General features: G+C 33.1%; 1 protein-coding gene and 2 long non-coding RNA genes across 3 annotated transcripts; all 3 read right to left on the bottom strand.

Annotated features, from left to right (window-relative positions):
• Positions 1-5,537: 5,537 nt before the first annotated feature.
• On the bottom strand, positions 5,538-6,527 carry LOC143614798 (uncharacterized). Its single transcript, XR_013150353.1, has 3 exons — positions 6,413-6,527; positions 5,860-5,914; positions 5,538-5,664 (listed from the first exon to the last, which is right to left on the bottom strand). It is a non-coding gene; the product is annotated as an uncharacterized LOC143614798 (long non-coding RNA).
• A 137-nt stretch (positions 6,528-6,664) lies between these two features.
• LOC143614799 (uncharacterized) lies at positions 6,665-13,473 on the bottom strand. The gene is made up of 3 exons (XR_013150354.1): positions 13,432-13,473; positions 7,539-7,613; positions 6,665-6,764 (listed from the first exon to the last, which is right to left on the bottom strand). It is a non-coding gene; the product is annotated as an uncharacterized LOC143614799 (long non-coding RNA).
• Positions 13,474-13,526: 53 nt separating this feature from the next.
• LOC143614800 (serine carboxypeptidase-like 2) lies at positions 13,527-17,528 on the bottom strand. Its single transcript, XM_077088127.1, has 8 exons — positions 17,373-17,528; positions 16,635-16,780; positions 15,939-16,012; positions 15,714-15,836; positions 14,748-14,850; positions 14,611-14,648; positions 13,601-13,702; positions 13,527-13,559 (listed from the first exon to the last, which is right to left on the bottom strand). The coding sequence occupies exons 1-8, from the start codon at positions 17,495-17,497 to the stop codon at positions 13,527-13,529; spliced, it is 744 nt and encodes a 247-aa protein (XP_076944242.1). The 5' UTR covers positions 17,498-17,528.
• Between the last annotated feature and the right edge of the window lie 361 nt (positions 17,529-17,889).

The raw sequence follows: 17,889 nt of genomic DNA on the forward strand, positions 1-17,889 counted from the left end.
AATACTCGAGGAATGTAGGGCGTAATGCTCTTCATAACGTAAGATATGAAAGCAAGTTAGTACAAACGAAAGTATGAAAGTATGAAAGTATGAATGAAAGAGTATAAGTTTGTGTGTATTGTATAATGTATGATTAACTAGAACTCACTCAGCGTAGCTGACTTTTAGTATGCACGCAGGTGAGTAGGATGAGGCAGCTCGCTTGAGGGGACACGTGGCACTGAATAAGAGGCTGGCATCGGAAGACTCAAGGCGTTTAAGTTGATGTTTTGTTTATTTTGAAAGACAAGTTGGTTGTTTAAGACAAGTTTTGGATTGCTATGAAATGTTTTATTAAAGTTTTATTATTCTGCGAATGTTTTAATTAACTCTGATATTTAGAGCTGCGTTTATGAGTAAATCCAACACGAAAGTAGGGCTACCGGTAACGGGGCCTTACAAGTTGGTATCAGAGCGAATTTCGAGAGATTTAAGCATCCTACATGCTTAGACTCGAACAGAGAATGGGATTTAAGTAAGAAAAGAAAGAAGATGCCAGTTCAAGAATGCCATGTGTCACTCAAGCAAGATCAGTAAAGGTAGAGTGTATGATTAAATGATATATGTTAATGAGAAAGAAAAGATATGTGAACGATAGGGATAGGGATAATTGATTGTTTGATTTGACTTCGTATTATACACATGTGTATAATTTCATTTAATATCAAGTTACGTAATGTACACATATGTACATTATCATTTACCTTAAATTGTACATATGTGTATAATAAAAAAACATGTATGTACATATATGTACATATTATACATATATGTATAATTCAGCTAAGCCGAGATGTTTTTTTATGAAACCGGGATAATAATTAAGAATTTTGATTTTTTTACTTGTTTTATTTTTTAGTTTTTCTTTTGTTTTATGAATTTTTTTATTTTTATGTTTTTTGTGGTAAAAAATAGTTCTCAAAATTTTCAATTTCAAAATAGTTCACAATCCCAATTCTATATATATATATATATATATATATATATATATATATATATATATATATATATATATATATGGGTGGGTGGGTTATAATAAAAAGAAATAGTTTTCTAGGAAGAGTAAGAATCAATCTAGGCCATTGGATTTATAATCTAATGGTTGAGATTAATAGTTTTTAAACTACCAAATAGTTTCCTAAGATTAAGGATTTATGCTACATAGTTTCTTAATTCTAAATTATGTGTTATTCTTACTCTTCCTACAAAACTATGTATTTTTATTTTAACCATTTTCTATATATATAATAGGAAAATTGGTTTTTATTGGTCCCAACTATTTTATTTTTGCCGACGATGGTCCCAACTATCATTTTGGCTGGCAACGGTCCCAACTTTCGCATACGTTGATTCCACCAGTCCGCGACTAACGGAGCACTAACTCCGTTAGGTAAAAGCTGATGTGTCATCCTAGTTCAACTGATCTTTCGAATTACCATCCGGACTGAGTCTTCTGGCTGTTATAAGTTGTTTTCCAAAGAGTAACCTAGAAGAATTTTAGTTAGTTTAAATAAAACAAGGTTCAGGACTCCAAACCTGCTAAGGATCACGGATGTCAGGATATTATTCAGGATCTTAGTAGAGAAATCGACCCACAACATGCACTACATTGACTTTGTTTACCCGTCCTTTTAACGAAATGAACTTCACTTGTTTAACCCAAACCGAACCAATCATCTCTTTTATGATAAAGTTTCCAACTTTAACACTCACTACAACCTGATCAACGTCCTACCAATTTGTATGGTGACCCGACATTAAATACATAACCACTTTAACTAAAACATACCTTTTCGATGTTGGTTGATCAGATTTGGTTCGAGGTCGGTTCATATCTAAATCCTGACACGTGTTTTATTTTAACCTTTCTTATAAATACACGACACAACAAACACCAATGATTCTAAATCCTTGTTCTTGCTTTAGATCCGTAAACGGTTTTGATAAAGTGTGTGTGTGTAGAGGTGCACAAATCGGTTTTTTTAAAAAAACCGGTTCGGTTATTAACCGGACCGGTTTTTTTGGCCCGGAAAAAAACCGGTTCGGTTAATAACCGGACCGGTTAATAACCGGTTTTTGTAGCTGAAAACCCTAACCGGTCTAACCGGTTAGGACCGGTTTAGAAACCGGTTAGAACCGGTTAATAAACCGGTTTTTTTATTAACCGGTTTTCTAATAACCGGTTTTTAGGTTAACTGGTTTTTTTTTTTTTTTTTTTTTCTTTTTAAATTAGGGTTTAGGGTTTAGGGTTTAAATAACCATTATTTTTTCATAGTATAAACAAACCGGTAACTACAAGGCAAACCGGTAACTACAAGGCAAAACGGACTGACTCCATTCTTTGCTTTCGTTGTTAGGGTTCTTTGCTTGGAAGATTAAAAACACATAACTTTCATTTATAGCTTTTACATTAAAAATACAAACATTAAATCGTTATCGCATATTCGTAACTCAAAAATACAAACATTAAAGAATGCTTAGACACGATTACATTAACAACTTACTGTTTCTTACTCATTATTTGCCTCCATGTTTGTTGTTTCTTTAACTAATTTTCTTCGCTACCCGATCCCGAGCTATTCCTTAGGTAATCGTCGTACGCGGCTTCTTCATCGGTCATTGGTTGAGTGTGTCCTTGATTGACCTCGTCTTCATACAAGCCCGCCTCATAGTCCATTTCCCCCTCGAGTGAGCGTTGATGTTGTGCCCTATCTAAAGAGTCCAAGTAATCCTTGTAGCAAATCGACATCTCTACAGCTGCTGGAGTGAGTCGAGTCCTCCTAATCGATATAACCCTGCCAGAAACAGAAAAAGCAGACTCCGAAGCTACCGTGGAAGCTTGGACCGTTAGTAAATCTTTGGCCATGGCGGCGAGGATCGGAAACTCATCCTCCTTACCTCTCCACCAAGCCAGCAAATCAAGACTTCTAAATTCATCCGGAGTCATGTGTTTCACAAAGTTGGTACCACCATACCTTCCAAGTTCACTGCTTGGGGTGTTTACCTTTTGACGTTTACCGGCGTCTTCCCAAATCATGTAGTACATCCCCATTTCAAGGTCGGTTTGGGATTGGGATTGGGCAACAGCTCTTAACGAGTCATGAATTTGGGAAGACGACCCGTATTTTGTAAGGTAAACATCATACATGTTTGACAAGGTGGTGTTGAAAGCATTCTTTAAAGTTTGGTTATAATAGGGGTTTTGATCGTCGTTTAACTCTAGCTCATCACAAATTTTTTCTATTAAAGCTTCAACACCACCAACATTGATGCAAGGGTTTAACGCAGCAGCACATGTCAAAACAGCGGGTAGTTCTTGAAAATATTTTCTAAATTTTTCTTTCATTTTTACACCCATATCAAAATAAGGTGCACCCCTACAATGAAGTTCACTCAACTTTGTGCACATGACAGCAATTTTTGGTAAAGCAATGGGGCTTGTTGGATAGTAAACCCCGGATAAACTACTTGTGCAAGATTTAAAAATTTGAAGGACCTCCGTAACGATCTCAATCAATAACCAGTTTCTAGGATCGTACGGTGCACATTTACCCCTACTTGACAAAATTTGATGAAACGCAATTAATGATTCTTTTTGTTGGATGGCTTTCTCAAACATATCACAAGTCGAGTTCCATCTTGTTGGACAATCCCAATTTGGCCCCAACCATTGACAATTAGCTTCTACACAAAATTTTTTGTATCTTGAAAATGTTGTATTGTTGCTAAAAACATCTCGTAACATTCTTTTAAAATTGTTTCTTTTCGTTTCGATCACGTTTAACCCATCTTGCACGGCCAAGTTGATAATATGTGCAATGCATCGGTTATGAAAAAACGCTCCATCACAAATAGGTTTATACTTTAATTTTAAATGGCCAACCGCGGCCGTATTGTTGGACGCGTTATCAAACGAAATTGAAAAGATTTTATGTTCAATCTTGTATTGTCGAATGACTTTATCCAAGAGTTTAAAAATATTTCTACCCGTGTGCGGGTAATCAAACAATTGAAACGCAACGGTTCGTTTCATCATTTGCCACGACTCGGGGTCAACCCAATGAGCCGTCACACAAATGTATGAGTCGGGCGAACCATTAGGTACCGACCACACATCCGTTGTTAAGTTTACACCAGTTTGTAAGTTTGAAAAGTATGAAATTAGTTCGGATTTAGCGTTTTTCCATGCTTTAAGACAATCTCTTCTAAGGGTCGAACGACTTACGTGTTGGTAGCGTGGTTGAACATACTTTTGCATCATCTCCGTGAATTGAGGGTTGTCGAAGTGGTTGAAAGGAAGTGTTTGTTGAATCACAAAGTTTGAAAACTGTTGACGTACCGCTTCAAGGTCGTACGTAAACACCGTTCCTTGATTCGTCATCTCCGGCTGCGAACTACTTCCCGATTCGTCCTTCAAGGCCTTGCAAAAGGGCCTTTGTACATGCGCTTTTAAAGTGGAGTTTGCATCTTTGCCATAAAACTTCAAACAATGCTTGCATCGAGCTTTTTGGCTACCGTTAGACATTTCGCATAGGTCGAAATGTTGCCAAACATCTTGGTTTCGTTTCGTGGGGATGACCCGAACGACCGTTTCTCCCGTGTTCGAGGCACCCACGTTGACGGATGAAGCAGCACTTTGGGAGGCCATGATAATCGACTACGAAATAAGAACGTATGCAGTGGTAATGTGGTATAATTGAGCGTGAGATAACAAAATAATCGCGTATGAAATAAACGTTTAGAGCGTTTGGAGTTGTATAATCGAGTGTGATCTAACCAATACCCAACCTAAACTATATATAGATGTTTGTGGGGGTAAAATGGTAAAAAAAAAAAAAAAAAACGGCTATATAGCCGTTATACAACGGAAAAAAAACCGGTTTTTAACCGGTTAACCGGTTATAAAAAACCGGTTAACCGGTTTTTTTTTATAACGGTCAGAAACCGGTTTATAAAAAAACCGGTTAACCGGTTTTTTTAAAACCGGTTATTAAAAAAAACCGGTTTTTTTTATAACCGGTTCGTTAACCGGTTTTGGCTCTAAAACGTGTAACCGATATACAAACCGGCGGTTTGTAAACCGGTCAAACCGGTTTTTAAAAAACCGGTTTTCTTAAAAACCGGTTTCCGGTTTAAACCGCCAAACCGGTTCCCGGACCGGTTTTTTTGACCACCTCTATGTGTGTGTGTGGGCTAAAGATGGAAAATGTGTATTATGAGATCTAGTGTTTTAGGGAGATTTAAGGAGCTTTCATAGTCTACGCCTATGGACTTTAGGCCTATTATCACACTTAAGTTCATGTTTTATGTTCAAGTCTATCACCCTACTTATTATTATTTGGCTTAATTAAATAATAACACACGATTATAAATAAATTTCCTTTCATTATTATTTTAATAGAAGTAGGATATTACATAAATGGTATACTAAGGACACAAAGGATCAACTCATGTAGACGAATGTCCACAGATTTTTTAAAACATCGGCCACTCGAGTAATGTATGACTAGTTGCCCCATCTTATTTTCTCAAATAATCACTTGAATAAGTTTGTGAGGAAAACCACACTTGAGTTAATACCATGGCTTGTTTAGGCTTGTCAAGTGGAACTAAATGTCCTGCGCCCTGCACACCACCAAGTACATGAAACATGCTTTATATTTATTATAATTTCATCACACAAGAATAATTTCTTAAGTATTGCAAGATATTACGATGTCAGTCTCACACATCAGTTGTTTAAATTATTATATTATCATTTCAAAATATGACACAATAGGCGAATTCAATAGCGAAAATGTAGTGGTCGGTGATTCTAACCTTAACCGTAGCAAATGTCAATGAATAATCATTTTGTGCATATCTTGTTACATATCTGCATAAGGAAACCAAAATTGTTATGTATATATTAACGTTATTTGAGTGTATTTTTATCACTAATTATATTTAAGAATTAATAATTTAATTAATTTTTAATATAATTTAATAAGTTTAAGAACTTTTAATAACCAATCACTTAATAATTCTTTTAATATTAATATTATTTGAAAGTAGTTTTATAACTTATTACATTTATATTTTTTTATTACAATTATAAAATTATTTTATATGTTTCTTTGAAATATAAAAGGAGATAATATATATCTAATTCGTTTATTTATCCATGTATACAGTATTACAGTTGTGATTTTTATATGTAATCAGAAATTTATATATATAAAAAATGATTAAATGACACTTAAATAATATTTATATATAATATATATATAAATAATTAAAAATAATTGCTTGTTAAAAATTTTTTATGATCTTAATTTTTATTTTGAATTGTTAAAAGGAACACAACCCTGTATATAAAGCATAGTGATCTCACCCTCCAACTTGGCGATCAATGTAGAACGGTTTCCATGGCACATCAACTTTGATAGAGAGAGAAGTTATCCATTGCTCAACACCAACATATGGAAATGTAAAATCATGATCACCACAATATATCCACCAATAAAAAAAATGATATGCATGCGTTCAATTATGTTAAAGAGTTTGTGTGGGAAACATAAGCAATATTACATTACCTTACAATCAAAGCACTGCATTTTTTACTCAAAAGTTTCTTATGATAGGAAAAAACTACTAAAAATATCATAGGAATAACAAAATGTGTCATTTTTTCTTTGATTGTAGTGCAAGGTACTGTTGAGCGCCTCCCATTTTCCAACCTTTCCCTAATAAATAAATAAATTACGGAATGAGATATAATGATATACAGATTATATTATTTGCAAAAATATTGCTACATACTTGGCGAATGTTGAGAGCTTGCTGTACTGCTTCGTTGTTCGCCCATTTGCTTAAGGCCTTGTTTAAATCGCTCTAAATCAAGCAAAATAACGGTTTAGATTCTTTAATTTTCAAATAGAAAGGGAGATGTGGATTTCGTATTTTTATAGATAGCTTTATAAACCATGTATTGTGTCACTATCAAATTATATATTTTGAGTGAATGAAATCTTTAATCAGATAACATAAAAGCTTTTTTAAAGCACACGAATTCATTTATTTAATTAGATGACAAAGTTCTAACTTGGTGTGTTTATACAGACCAAATTTTTCATTTTTACGTGGTGAAAAAGTTGTCAGTTATCAAGATAAACCACAATAGACACCTAATTAGAAGTTACGACCACTAATGCCCATAGTTTTGCTGAGCAATGATTGCTCATCCCATGGACCCCGCCTGGTTGGTGCCCCAAATCCGACCAAGAGGGTGGTGCCCTCAGAACCCATGATCTAGGCACCGGATCCTAGAGTTTACTATGTACTTGATAATATGCATGCCTTAAAAGAGTTTATACTTCACCCCTCTTAATAAGCGTCAATGCTCTGAGAGAGAGAGAGAGAGAGAGAGAGAGAGAGAGAGAGAGAGAGAGAGAGAGAGAGAGAGAGAGAGAGAGAGAGAGAGAGAGAGAGAGAGAGAGAGAGAGAGAGAGAGAGATTACCTCACAATCTTGCGTCGGATCATTCTCATCACAAAATGGCTCCAAAACGTTTTCCAAATTAATAGCTCTTGTGCACTACAAATGAATTCGTAGCATTATATGATTCTCATCTACTGTGTATGTGTGTATGAGAAAACTCTTTCGTAGAAAGAAAACTTAAAAATTCTTAAAGAATTATTTTTAATTAAAAATAAGAAAATATTTTCAAATTTTCGTTTCTTCCATTCTTCATATAATTTATTGCTCATCAACAGGAGAAAGAAAAAGTAATAAAAAGCTATAATGCACATATGTATTATTATGCAATACTGCTATATTACACATGTACAACAGTGTATACTTTTATGTTTAATTGTGTTTAATTGTGTTTAATTGCATATATTCAATATTTGTGTATTTGTATATGTGCAGTAATGTTTTATTATATGAAAAAAATAAAAATACAAATAAAAGTCGATGTATTGCATATGTGCATTAGTGTTGTATTGCACATATAAACTAACGTGTATTCGATGTATGCATTATTTTTATATTACATATATACAGTATTGTGTATCAAATATGTGCAATAGTGTTATATACTATGCAATATAACACTCTTGCATATATACAATACACACTATTGCACATATGCACTACACTGACGAAATTAAAAACAAGGGTTATGTTTTTTTTAACAATATCAACATATAAAAATAATTACAAAAAAAATTTATAAAATATTTTTTTTAAAAAAAAGTTAATTATAATTCTTAATATGAGTTTTCACTTGATAACACCTTAATACCTTAATACTCATTATATATATATATATATATGTGTGTGTGTCTATATAGACACGCATAGAGAGAGAATAACAATGACCAAACTTATGAAGAGTAGAAAAATTTTGAAAAAAAAAACACTTTTATTAATCTTTTAAAAAAATAAATACGATATATAATCAGCGAGTTACATATATGTAACTCATAAGTGACATCTATATATTTCTTGTATGATAAACATAATCTAACTTCACAAGTTAAATATATATAACTTCTTGTGTTTCAAATTTATATTTTTGACAATTATAATTAACAAGAAGAATTAATAATAAATAATAAATGTTTGATTGAAAGTAGTTTTCTTGTTTTTCTCGTAACTTGGTGGTTCTCTCATTAATCAAACATCTCTCATATATATATATATATATATATATATATATATATATATATATATATATATATGTATTGAATCATTTCAAAAGTTTTTTTACAGCGAAAAGTGAAGGTATAGCTCCATTAATCCCTAATTTCACTCAATTTCTTATGTGTAGGTGTGTTGTGTAGGTGCATATGTACGTGTGTAGGTACATATGTTTGTATATGTGTATGTTTGTGCGTGTGTATGTACGTAGGTTTCAATGTAGCTCGGTACATTTGTATGTGTGTGGGTAGGTTTGAATGTGTATTAAGACATAAATACAACCAACCTACATACATGTAGGTAACATCATAAGAAAGAGAGTGAAAAATGAGGGATTAATGGAGTTACAACTTCACTTCTCGCTGTAATATCACTTCTAGCAAGATCTATATATATGAGAAGTATAGTTTGAAACTTTTTTGAGTTAAGAAAACCCTATGTAATATCGTTTTTTTAAATTTTTTTACATATGTAATATATGTTGTTACCTTGAATACAAAACATCAAGAAAAAAATTTGCTACATATTTTTTTAACATTTTTTTAACTTTTAAACATATTTTTCAGGAGAGGAAATCGTAACTTTATTTTTACATTTTTTTATTAACTTTAATTGTGAACCAAAAGTTTCAACCTTTAATTAAAAACATGTGATTGAGAATGAGTTGCTAAAATTTTCACCACTTAAATGGGTTTTTATTTTATTCTAACCACATATATATATATATATATATTGTAACATCCTGAATATTATAATGATAAATAAAGAAATTTACGTTTAGTGATTTCGCGTTATTAAGTAAGTAATACCGAGTAAAGAACGGATCATGAACTTAGATTAATTAAGATGGATTAAGGGTAATGGGCCTTAGGTCCATAGGCTTTAAGGGATATAAATATCCCCTTAAACCATCCTAAAACCCTAACTATCATTTCCATCTTTCATAAATCTCTACACACTCAAAAAACATACACATACACTACACCTCATACGGCCGAGAGAGAGAGAGCGGATTCGAGTCCAAAAATCAAGCCGACCATTATTAGATCTTCAATAGACGAGATAACCAAGCAAACCGCGACCACACCGAACGTATAAAAGGTATGTTTTGATCCTAAATATTTCGTTTTTATAAACGTTTAGTCTTGAAACTTAGAACGAGAGTAGATCGGGTATAAACGAAACATAAAGTTGTAAACTTAATGATAAATACGAGTGTAATGAACCCGAAAATGGAAACGGCTCAATTAATGAACCCTTAACATTAGTATTGAACGTTTTTTACCATAAATGTCCAAACTTTATGTCTTTCCGGGCTAAGTTTTACCCGAACTAGACCATGGGAATGATCGCGGAGTTAGTTAACGTAATATCCAAGAAATTCTCGATGAAATAAGGGTGATTTTGGTGATTAAGATTGAACAGAGACGGCAGCTGGGCAACTTCGCCTGCAAGCCATAACTTCGCCTTCATGCAAGTTCGCCTAACTGGTAACTTCGCCTAAGGCCAAGTTCGCCTAACTGACAACTTCGCTTGTTGACAAGTTCGCCTATAATTAACTTCGCTGGACCCCAAGTTCGCTGATGTTTAACTTCGCCAAGCTTAACTTCGCCTGAGTTAAGTTCGCTGAATGCTTAACTTCGCTGAATGATAAGTTCGCTTAACACTAAGTTCTCTTACAGTAAGTTCGCTTACAGTAAGTTCGCTTATTGTTAAGTTCGCTTAATGATAAGTTCGCTGGAGTTAGCAAATTAGAAAATAAATTAAAAACCTAATGAAAAATGTGTTAAGACAGTTAATGGAAATAAAATTTTTCCAAGCTGACCTGGCAGCTCGACCCCAGCCAGGGGCTCTGCCCCTTGGACCCTGCTAGGGGCTGCCGCCCCTAGACCCCGCTGCCAGGGGCGCTGCCCCCGGACCCCCATTCGTTGTGGGTTATATAAAGATAGAAATACAACATGAGTAGTAGTAGTAGTAGTTAATTGATACATGTAAATATTCTACAGTTAGCCGTGCACAGCTCAAGAAGGGAATAACGATTAACGGAGAGCGTAACAGGATTCATGTGAGTTTCTAGCCCCATTTATGTGTTATGTTTTCGGGGCTGTGTGCATACTCAATATGTTTGTTAATACGCTTATCCTAAGAGATAAGTGTATGCCTTATGTGGATAATGTGAAATGTATGAATGATTGCTTGATGGTACGTGAACGATCTTCGGATATTGCACGTACTGTCAGGTTGTAACGCTATGTATAAGGTAAGTATGATATGTATGCTTATGTGTATGAACGTGATAAAGTTAATAAAAGAAGGAAAGGATGGTTGTATGGTTGTATGGTTACGAAAAGGGTACCGAGACCTAATAATACTCGAGGTATGATGTATGGTTGTATGGTAACGAAGAGGGAATCGAACCCTACTAATATTCGAGAACTAGGGAACCGAACCCTACTAATAGTCGAGGAAAGAGGGTACCGAGCCCTAATAATACTCGAGGAAAGAGGGTACCGAGCCCTAATAATACTCGAGGAAGGAGGGTACCGAGCCCTAATAATACTCGAGGAAGCAGGGTACCGAGCCCTAATAATACTCGAGGAATGTAGGGCGTAATGCTCTTCATAACGTAAGATATGAAAGCAAGTTAGTACAAACGAAAGTATGAAAGTATGAAAGTATGAATGAAAGAGTATAAGTTTGTGTGTATTGTATAATGTATGATTAACTAGAACTCACTCAGCGTAGCTGACTTTTAGTATGCACGCAGGTGAGTAGGATGAGGCAGCTCGCTTGAGGGGACACGTGGCACTGAATAAGAGGCTGGCATCGGAAGACTCAAGGCGTTTAAGTTGATGTTTTGTTTATTTTGAAAGACAAGTTGGTTGTTTAAGACAAGTTTTGGATTGCTATGAAATGTTTTATTAAAGTTTTATTATTCTGCGAATGTTTTAATTAACTCTGATATTTAGAGCTGCGTTTATGAGTAAATCCAACACGAAAGTAGGGCTACCGGTAACGGGGCCTTACAAGTTGGTATCAGAGCGAATTTCGAGAGATTTAAGCATCCTACATGCTTAGACTCGAACAGAGAATGGGATTTAAGTAAGAAAAGAAAGAAGATGCCAGTTCAAGAATGCCATGTGTCACTCAAGCAAGATCAGTAAAGGTAGAGTGTATGATTAAATGATATATGTTAATGAGAAAGAAAAGATATGTGAACGATAGGGATAGGGATAATTGATTGTTTGATTTGACTTCGTATTATACACATGTGTATAATTTCATTTAATATCAAGTTACGTAATGTACACATATGTACATTATCATTTACCTTAAATTGTACATATGTGTATAATAAAAAAACATGTATGTACTTATATGTACATATTATACATATATGTATAATTCAGCTAAGCCGAGATGTTTTTTTATGAAACCGGGATAATAAATAAGAATTTTGATTTTTTTACTTGTTTTATTTTTTAGTTTTTCTTTTGTTTTATGAATTTTTTTATTTTTATGTTTTTTGTGGTAAAAAATAGTTCTCAAAAATTTTCAATTTCAAAATAGTTCACAATCCCAATTCTATATATATATATATATATATATATATATATATATATATATAGGGGTGGGTTATAATAAAAAGAAATAGTTTTCTAAGAAGAGTAAGAATCAATCTAGGCCATTGGATTTATAATCTAATAGTTGAGATTGATAGTTTTTAAACTACCAAATAGTTTCCTAAGATTAAGGATTTATGCTACATAGTTTCTTAACTCTAAATTATGTGTTATTCTTACTCTTCCTACAAAACTATGTATTTTTATTTTAACCATTTTCTATATATATAATAGGAAAATTGGTTTTTATTGGTCCCAACTATTTTATTTTTGCGACGCTGGTCCCCAACTATCATTTTGGCTGGCAACGGTCCCAACTTTCGCATACGTTGATTCCACCAGTCCGCGACTAACGGAGCACTAACTCCGTTACGTAAAAGCTGATGTGTCATCCTAGTTGTCAAAATCAGATGACATGAGCATCCTACGTGGACCGACTGTGTATTATACATACTCCCAAAATCTCCAACGTTCGAATACATCAAAATCCCCAAATTACAATAAAGCCCTAATTGAACCGAAGACGGAGTATTGTGTGAGAAGATTGCTGATTTGGAGAAGAAGTATGCTGCAAGGTTGGATAATGAAGCGGAGATGAAGAGTAGAATTGATGATTTGGTTGAAGAGAAGAAAGAAACCGAGAGGAGGATTTAGTGTTTAGTTAATGAGAAGAGTTTGGTTTCGAAGGATTTGCAGGATGCAATGAACGAGTTACGGTAGCAGAAGCTTGCGTTTGAGCAGATTGTTGAACAGAAAACCAAATTGGAGAATGTTAAGAGTGAAATTGATTCAATTAGGGCTTTAGTGTAATTTGGGGATTTTGATGTATTCGAACGTTGGGGATTTGAAGAGTATGTATAATACACAGCCGGTCCATGTAGGATGCCCATGTCATCTGATTATGACAACTAGGACGACACATCAGCTTTTATCTTACGGAGTTAGTGTTCCGTTAGTCGCGGACTGGTGGAATCAACGTATGCGAAACTTGGGACCGTTGCCAGCCAAAATGATAGTTGGGACCAGCGCTGGCAAAAATAAAATAGTTGGGAGCAATAAAAACCAATTTTCTATATAATACTCACCTTTTCATAACCTTGAAGGCTATTTGAACATGCTTTGTTGGAGAAAACTAGCGTTTACATAATTCCCATGACAATTGTCTATTGCCGACTGCAAGTTAAGTTGTTATACACAAGGCTTGACCAAAAATCTAAATATAGACAATTTTATATTATAAAAGTATGAGATCACCTGGTAAATATCATCTGATATGAGTGCCATACGATGAGCATATTCAAATCTTGAATTAAAGTCCATGAACTTATCAGTGAGAGGACTAGTAAGAATGTAGCCCTACATATTAAATTATAGTAGCCTGAGAAAAGAATACTTAATAACTAACGAAGTACAAAATGTAACAAAATTATTATAAAAGAGACAAACATTTTACAATAGTCTTCAAAATAATTTAAGTTTGTATTTAGTTTTTTCTTTCTTAAAATTTATTTATTAGTTATCAATTAATAAATAATTAGTAAATAATTATTTATGAATTAATTTTGTTGGCTTCAAATTGTAAGGATTATAGAAAGAGTGACCGGTGATAGAAGCATTGTAAGTTTTTATTAGAAAGCAAACAAATATAGATATGTTAAAACTCATCTTTTAAACTTTAGTTCCTCATAGTTTGAACACCTAAGTTTTCGATCTTTATCTATTAACATCTCAACTTTGAAACTTTAGTTCTTTATAAATTGGCCAACTAAGTTTTAAATCTTTTACCTTTTGTTCTCTCAACTTTGGTAATTAATTTTTTCAGCTTTTGCCACAATATTTTTAGTCTTATCTTTGGCTACCAAATTTTTACAACAAAACTTTTAGCTTCACAACTTTAATCACATAATGTTTACATTTTTACAATAAAACTTTTAGACTTTTAACTTAAGTCACATAAGTTTTACCGTAACGAATCAGACCAATACCTTCCTTGTTCTCACCACATCCACATCAAAAAGTGTGGTAGCTTTTGAGCATTTATATATTTAACGTGCTCCGCCACAATGCGTAGGTAAAAAATACTTGTTCAGGTTTAAGATCTAAAATAATAATTATGTATTCACATCAATGAAAATAAAAATTATACGAATGTTGTTTACATTGTAAAAAAGTTTTAAGGGTTTTCATCATGTTAAATTATCCAAAGGTTATCTCTAATTAAGTGAGAAAATATTATGCATATATTAGAGGGTTTAGTGATTTACCTGGATGTTGACCGTTTGATCATCTTCAAGCTCATTACCTATATAGATAATAGATTAAAGTGAAAATGATCGTGTATCACAAATTCATCCACCATCAAATTAACTAAGAAAAGAAAAGGAAATTATCAATTGCGTACCTTCATATAATTCTAAAGTGACTTTTGGAACGATAATGCCAATGTAAGAAATTCCTGCTATATATAGTGGATTCCTTGAAAACTTGGGATGGTCCTTCAAAAACTGTACGTGAGATAATTATGTGAACGTCACAACAAAATCTATATATATGTCTCAAAACACGGGTCTGAACTTTAAACAAGATACTAATCTACAACAAAGTTCTTTTCATGGGTTTAACTTTAGTTTTAATAAGGCGAACCAATTTCTAGTTGAACATGTAAATTTGTTAGCTAAATGATCGAATGGAAAGTAGTTTAAGAGCTATTAATTCGGCCGGTTTGGGAGACCCTTCGGGGAAGTTCTCTTTGAGGTCGGTTACGATATTTTGGTTTCAAACAGTGATGTTGGTGCTATGTCATGAAATGGGGTATTTGGTTCCGGCTAAATACAACATATGTCATGATTCGGGTCCCAACCCTGTGGATCACAATTTTTATGCGTGCCTTTTCAATGAGAGATCTGTTGAACATTCACGAGTAGGTGGGCCGGGGAAGTATTGAGAAGGAGGTGTTCCATGGTATTGTTATCAATTTATCATATCTTGTTAAAGAATTTGAAAAAAAAAACAAAATATACAAGTGCAAGGATATCAAGTTTGAAAACATTATTGGTGGGTGGTTTAAAAACATATCAACGTGGTGTCATTTTAGATTTTTATCTTTGATGTGTGATTTCTTTTGTAAATAAAGTTTACAGTTCCAAAAAAGAAAAATGTAACGGATGTGATATATAGTTTCAACAAAAGAAAACTCTTGTTGTATTTAGGTTTATGTTTCCGAAGGCTCGTGTTGTATTCTTATTTAATTTATGTCAAATTTTAATATACATATCTCTTAGACCCGCCAACCCATACACAGTTAAAACAACCCTGTAACGAAAAGCACAAAGCGAAATGTTGTATAATCGCTAAATTTGACTTCAACCTTTTTGATAAAGTCAACAGCGTGAGTGGTTAGAATACTATCACTGCTAATCCATCCTTCCTTGGTTTCTGAATAGGAAAAACCGGTGCCAGCAGGTATATCCACAACTAAAATATTAGCCATCTGTAATATAACAACCAACCAAACTTAAATATAATTGGTTCGCCGTGACAGATATATCAAACATTTACACGTATAATAATGTAATAAATTTATTTTGTGAACCTGCGTCCATGCGTTTGGATTCAATGTTAATTTGAGATTATCTATGCCATCATCCAAATTAAGGCTAAGTGGACCTACATATATGAAAAAAATGCATGAGGCATGTGAATTTTCATATTTATACCAAGTCAAGTCAAATACTAAGCCAAAAAGTTGTAAATGATAAAAACGGTCCAGAGTTTAAAAATTAAGATTATACAAACAATAAATTTGATGTTAAATAGCAGTGTTTTAACGGCAGTTTAACCTACTCCTAATAATACTACATCAATATCCATTGGAAACTTAAACACTCGACGTGCTAAAAAAAATAGACATCTTTTAACACACCAAGACACTATCTGATCAACTACCCTTTGGTGTAAAAAAGCAGATACATTCTTCAATGCGATACATATAATTTTACTATAATGATTTAAAACGGTATACTTAGAAATTCTTGTTTTTACTTGTTACACGATTATTTTTGATTGTTATGGCAAGCGGATTTTTTGCACCTTATAATTTATTTTACAGATATAAATCATTTTTTCCATTAGTTTATGTCTAATTACAATAGACCAATTAACAAGTAAGCGAGTAAAAAGTTACGTCACAAATAATTACATAAATAATTTTAGTCTGGAGTGTGAACATAAAAATATTACATACTTGGGCACTTGGCCATACTACAAAATTGAAAAAGAGAAAACATACCTATTTCATACAAGAGGGTAACTAAAGCGGAAGCTCCCGGACCTCCGGGTATATGAAATATAAGGGGGTCTTCTTTTGGGTTACTCGTCGATTCAACAAAATAATAAAACAATTGTACGTCTTCATTTTCCCCTACTCCAACATAACTTCAATAATCAATACAATATAATCAACATTTAGAGCTCATTTTATTATTGGAAGGTAAGTAACGTACATTGTTTTAGTAAAAAATTACTTAAGGATACTTGAAAACTCGTGAAACTTATTTTAAAACAATAATTTTTTTAATTCTATTTTTTCTTTTTTTATATGTTTTTAATCTTTGCCATATCCAGAAAGAAAATTAAAAAAGAATTATATATCTTGAAAGTATATATGTCTTACAAAGTTCCATACATATATACTATATACATATTAAATAACACAGGTCGCAAATGCATATCCTACGTACCCATGGGCATCCATGTGTACAAATCACTATAACGATCACTTTAGAGTATTGTAGAGAGTAATTTGATAGATAATTACAACATCTTAAATGAAGGCTAAATATCTTTTTACAAAATATATCACATAATAATCAGGTCTCACTAACACATGCATGCCCATGCACTTAAATGTGTATAGAACTCTTCAAGCTTACACTTAAAAGGTGTAGATACAATGACTGAAAGACACTAGACTACAATTCCTACAAATCAGAAGCTAGAATGAATAAGACATAGAGATGATACATACCCGGTTTCTAATTTGAAAGGAAGATCTTCGGAATATCCCGGAAGCGTTCTGATAATCGACTTAGAATATGATTTGATTATCATGCAGGATTGAATAGTAAGAAAGAAAATAACATATTTCATCATCGTTTCTTTCTGTCTTAACAATGGCTAGGTAGATGGATGATACTTATATAGCAAATTTATTCGCATAAAAAACGTAAGACCTACCCCTATTATTATATCTGTTAATATATATATATATATATATAGCTGTTTTTATATTAAATTCAGCATGATACACGTTTACCCCAATTTTAAAAGCTTATCAATTGTTTTCATTATACCCACTAGGCCAATCTCCAGCTAACCTTCACGTTCAAATACATAATTAGTTGTATGCGTGAAACATGTTAGGGAGACAATAATAATATAAACGAAAGCTTGTTATCCTTTTATTTTAGTAATAAAAAGAACATTGTAAATTTAAAATAAAATATTTAACTTAATTTGAAACGGATCGAACAGATCAGAAATAT

The sequence above is a fragment of the Bidens hawaiensis genome, unplaced genomic scaffold (assembly GCF_021521415.1).
Source record: "Bidens hawaiensis isolate Kalapana, Puna unplaced genomic scaffold, B.hawaiensis_p1.1 tig00041119_1, whole genome shotgun sequence".
In the NCBI taxonomy this organism is placed as follows: Eukaryota; Viridiplantae; Streptophyta; class Magnoliopsida; order Asterales; family Asteraceae; genus Bidens; species Bidens hawaiensis.

Coding starts and splice junctions, on each gene's coding strand:
- LOC143614800 (XM_077088127.1), bottom strand. CDS start 17,497: ATGATGAAATATGTTATTTTCTTTCTTACTATTCAATCCTGCATGATA. Junction 16,781..17,372: donor CCTTTCAAATTAGAAACCGG/GTATGTATCATC, acceptor TGATTATTGAAG/TTATGTTGGAGTAGGGGAAA. Junction 15,837..15,938: donor ATCCAAACGCATGGACGCAG/GTTCACAAAATA, acceptor GTTATATTACAG/ATGGCTAATATTTTAGTTGT.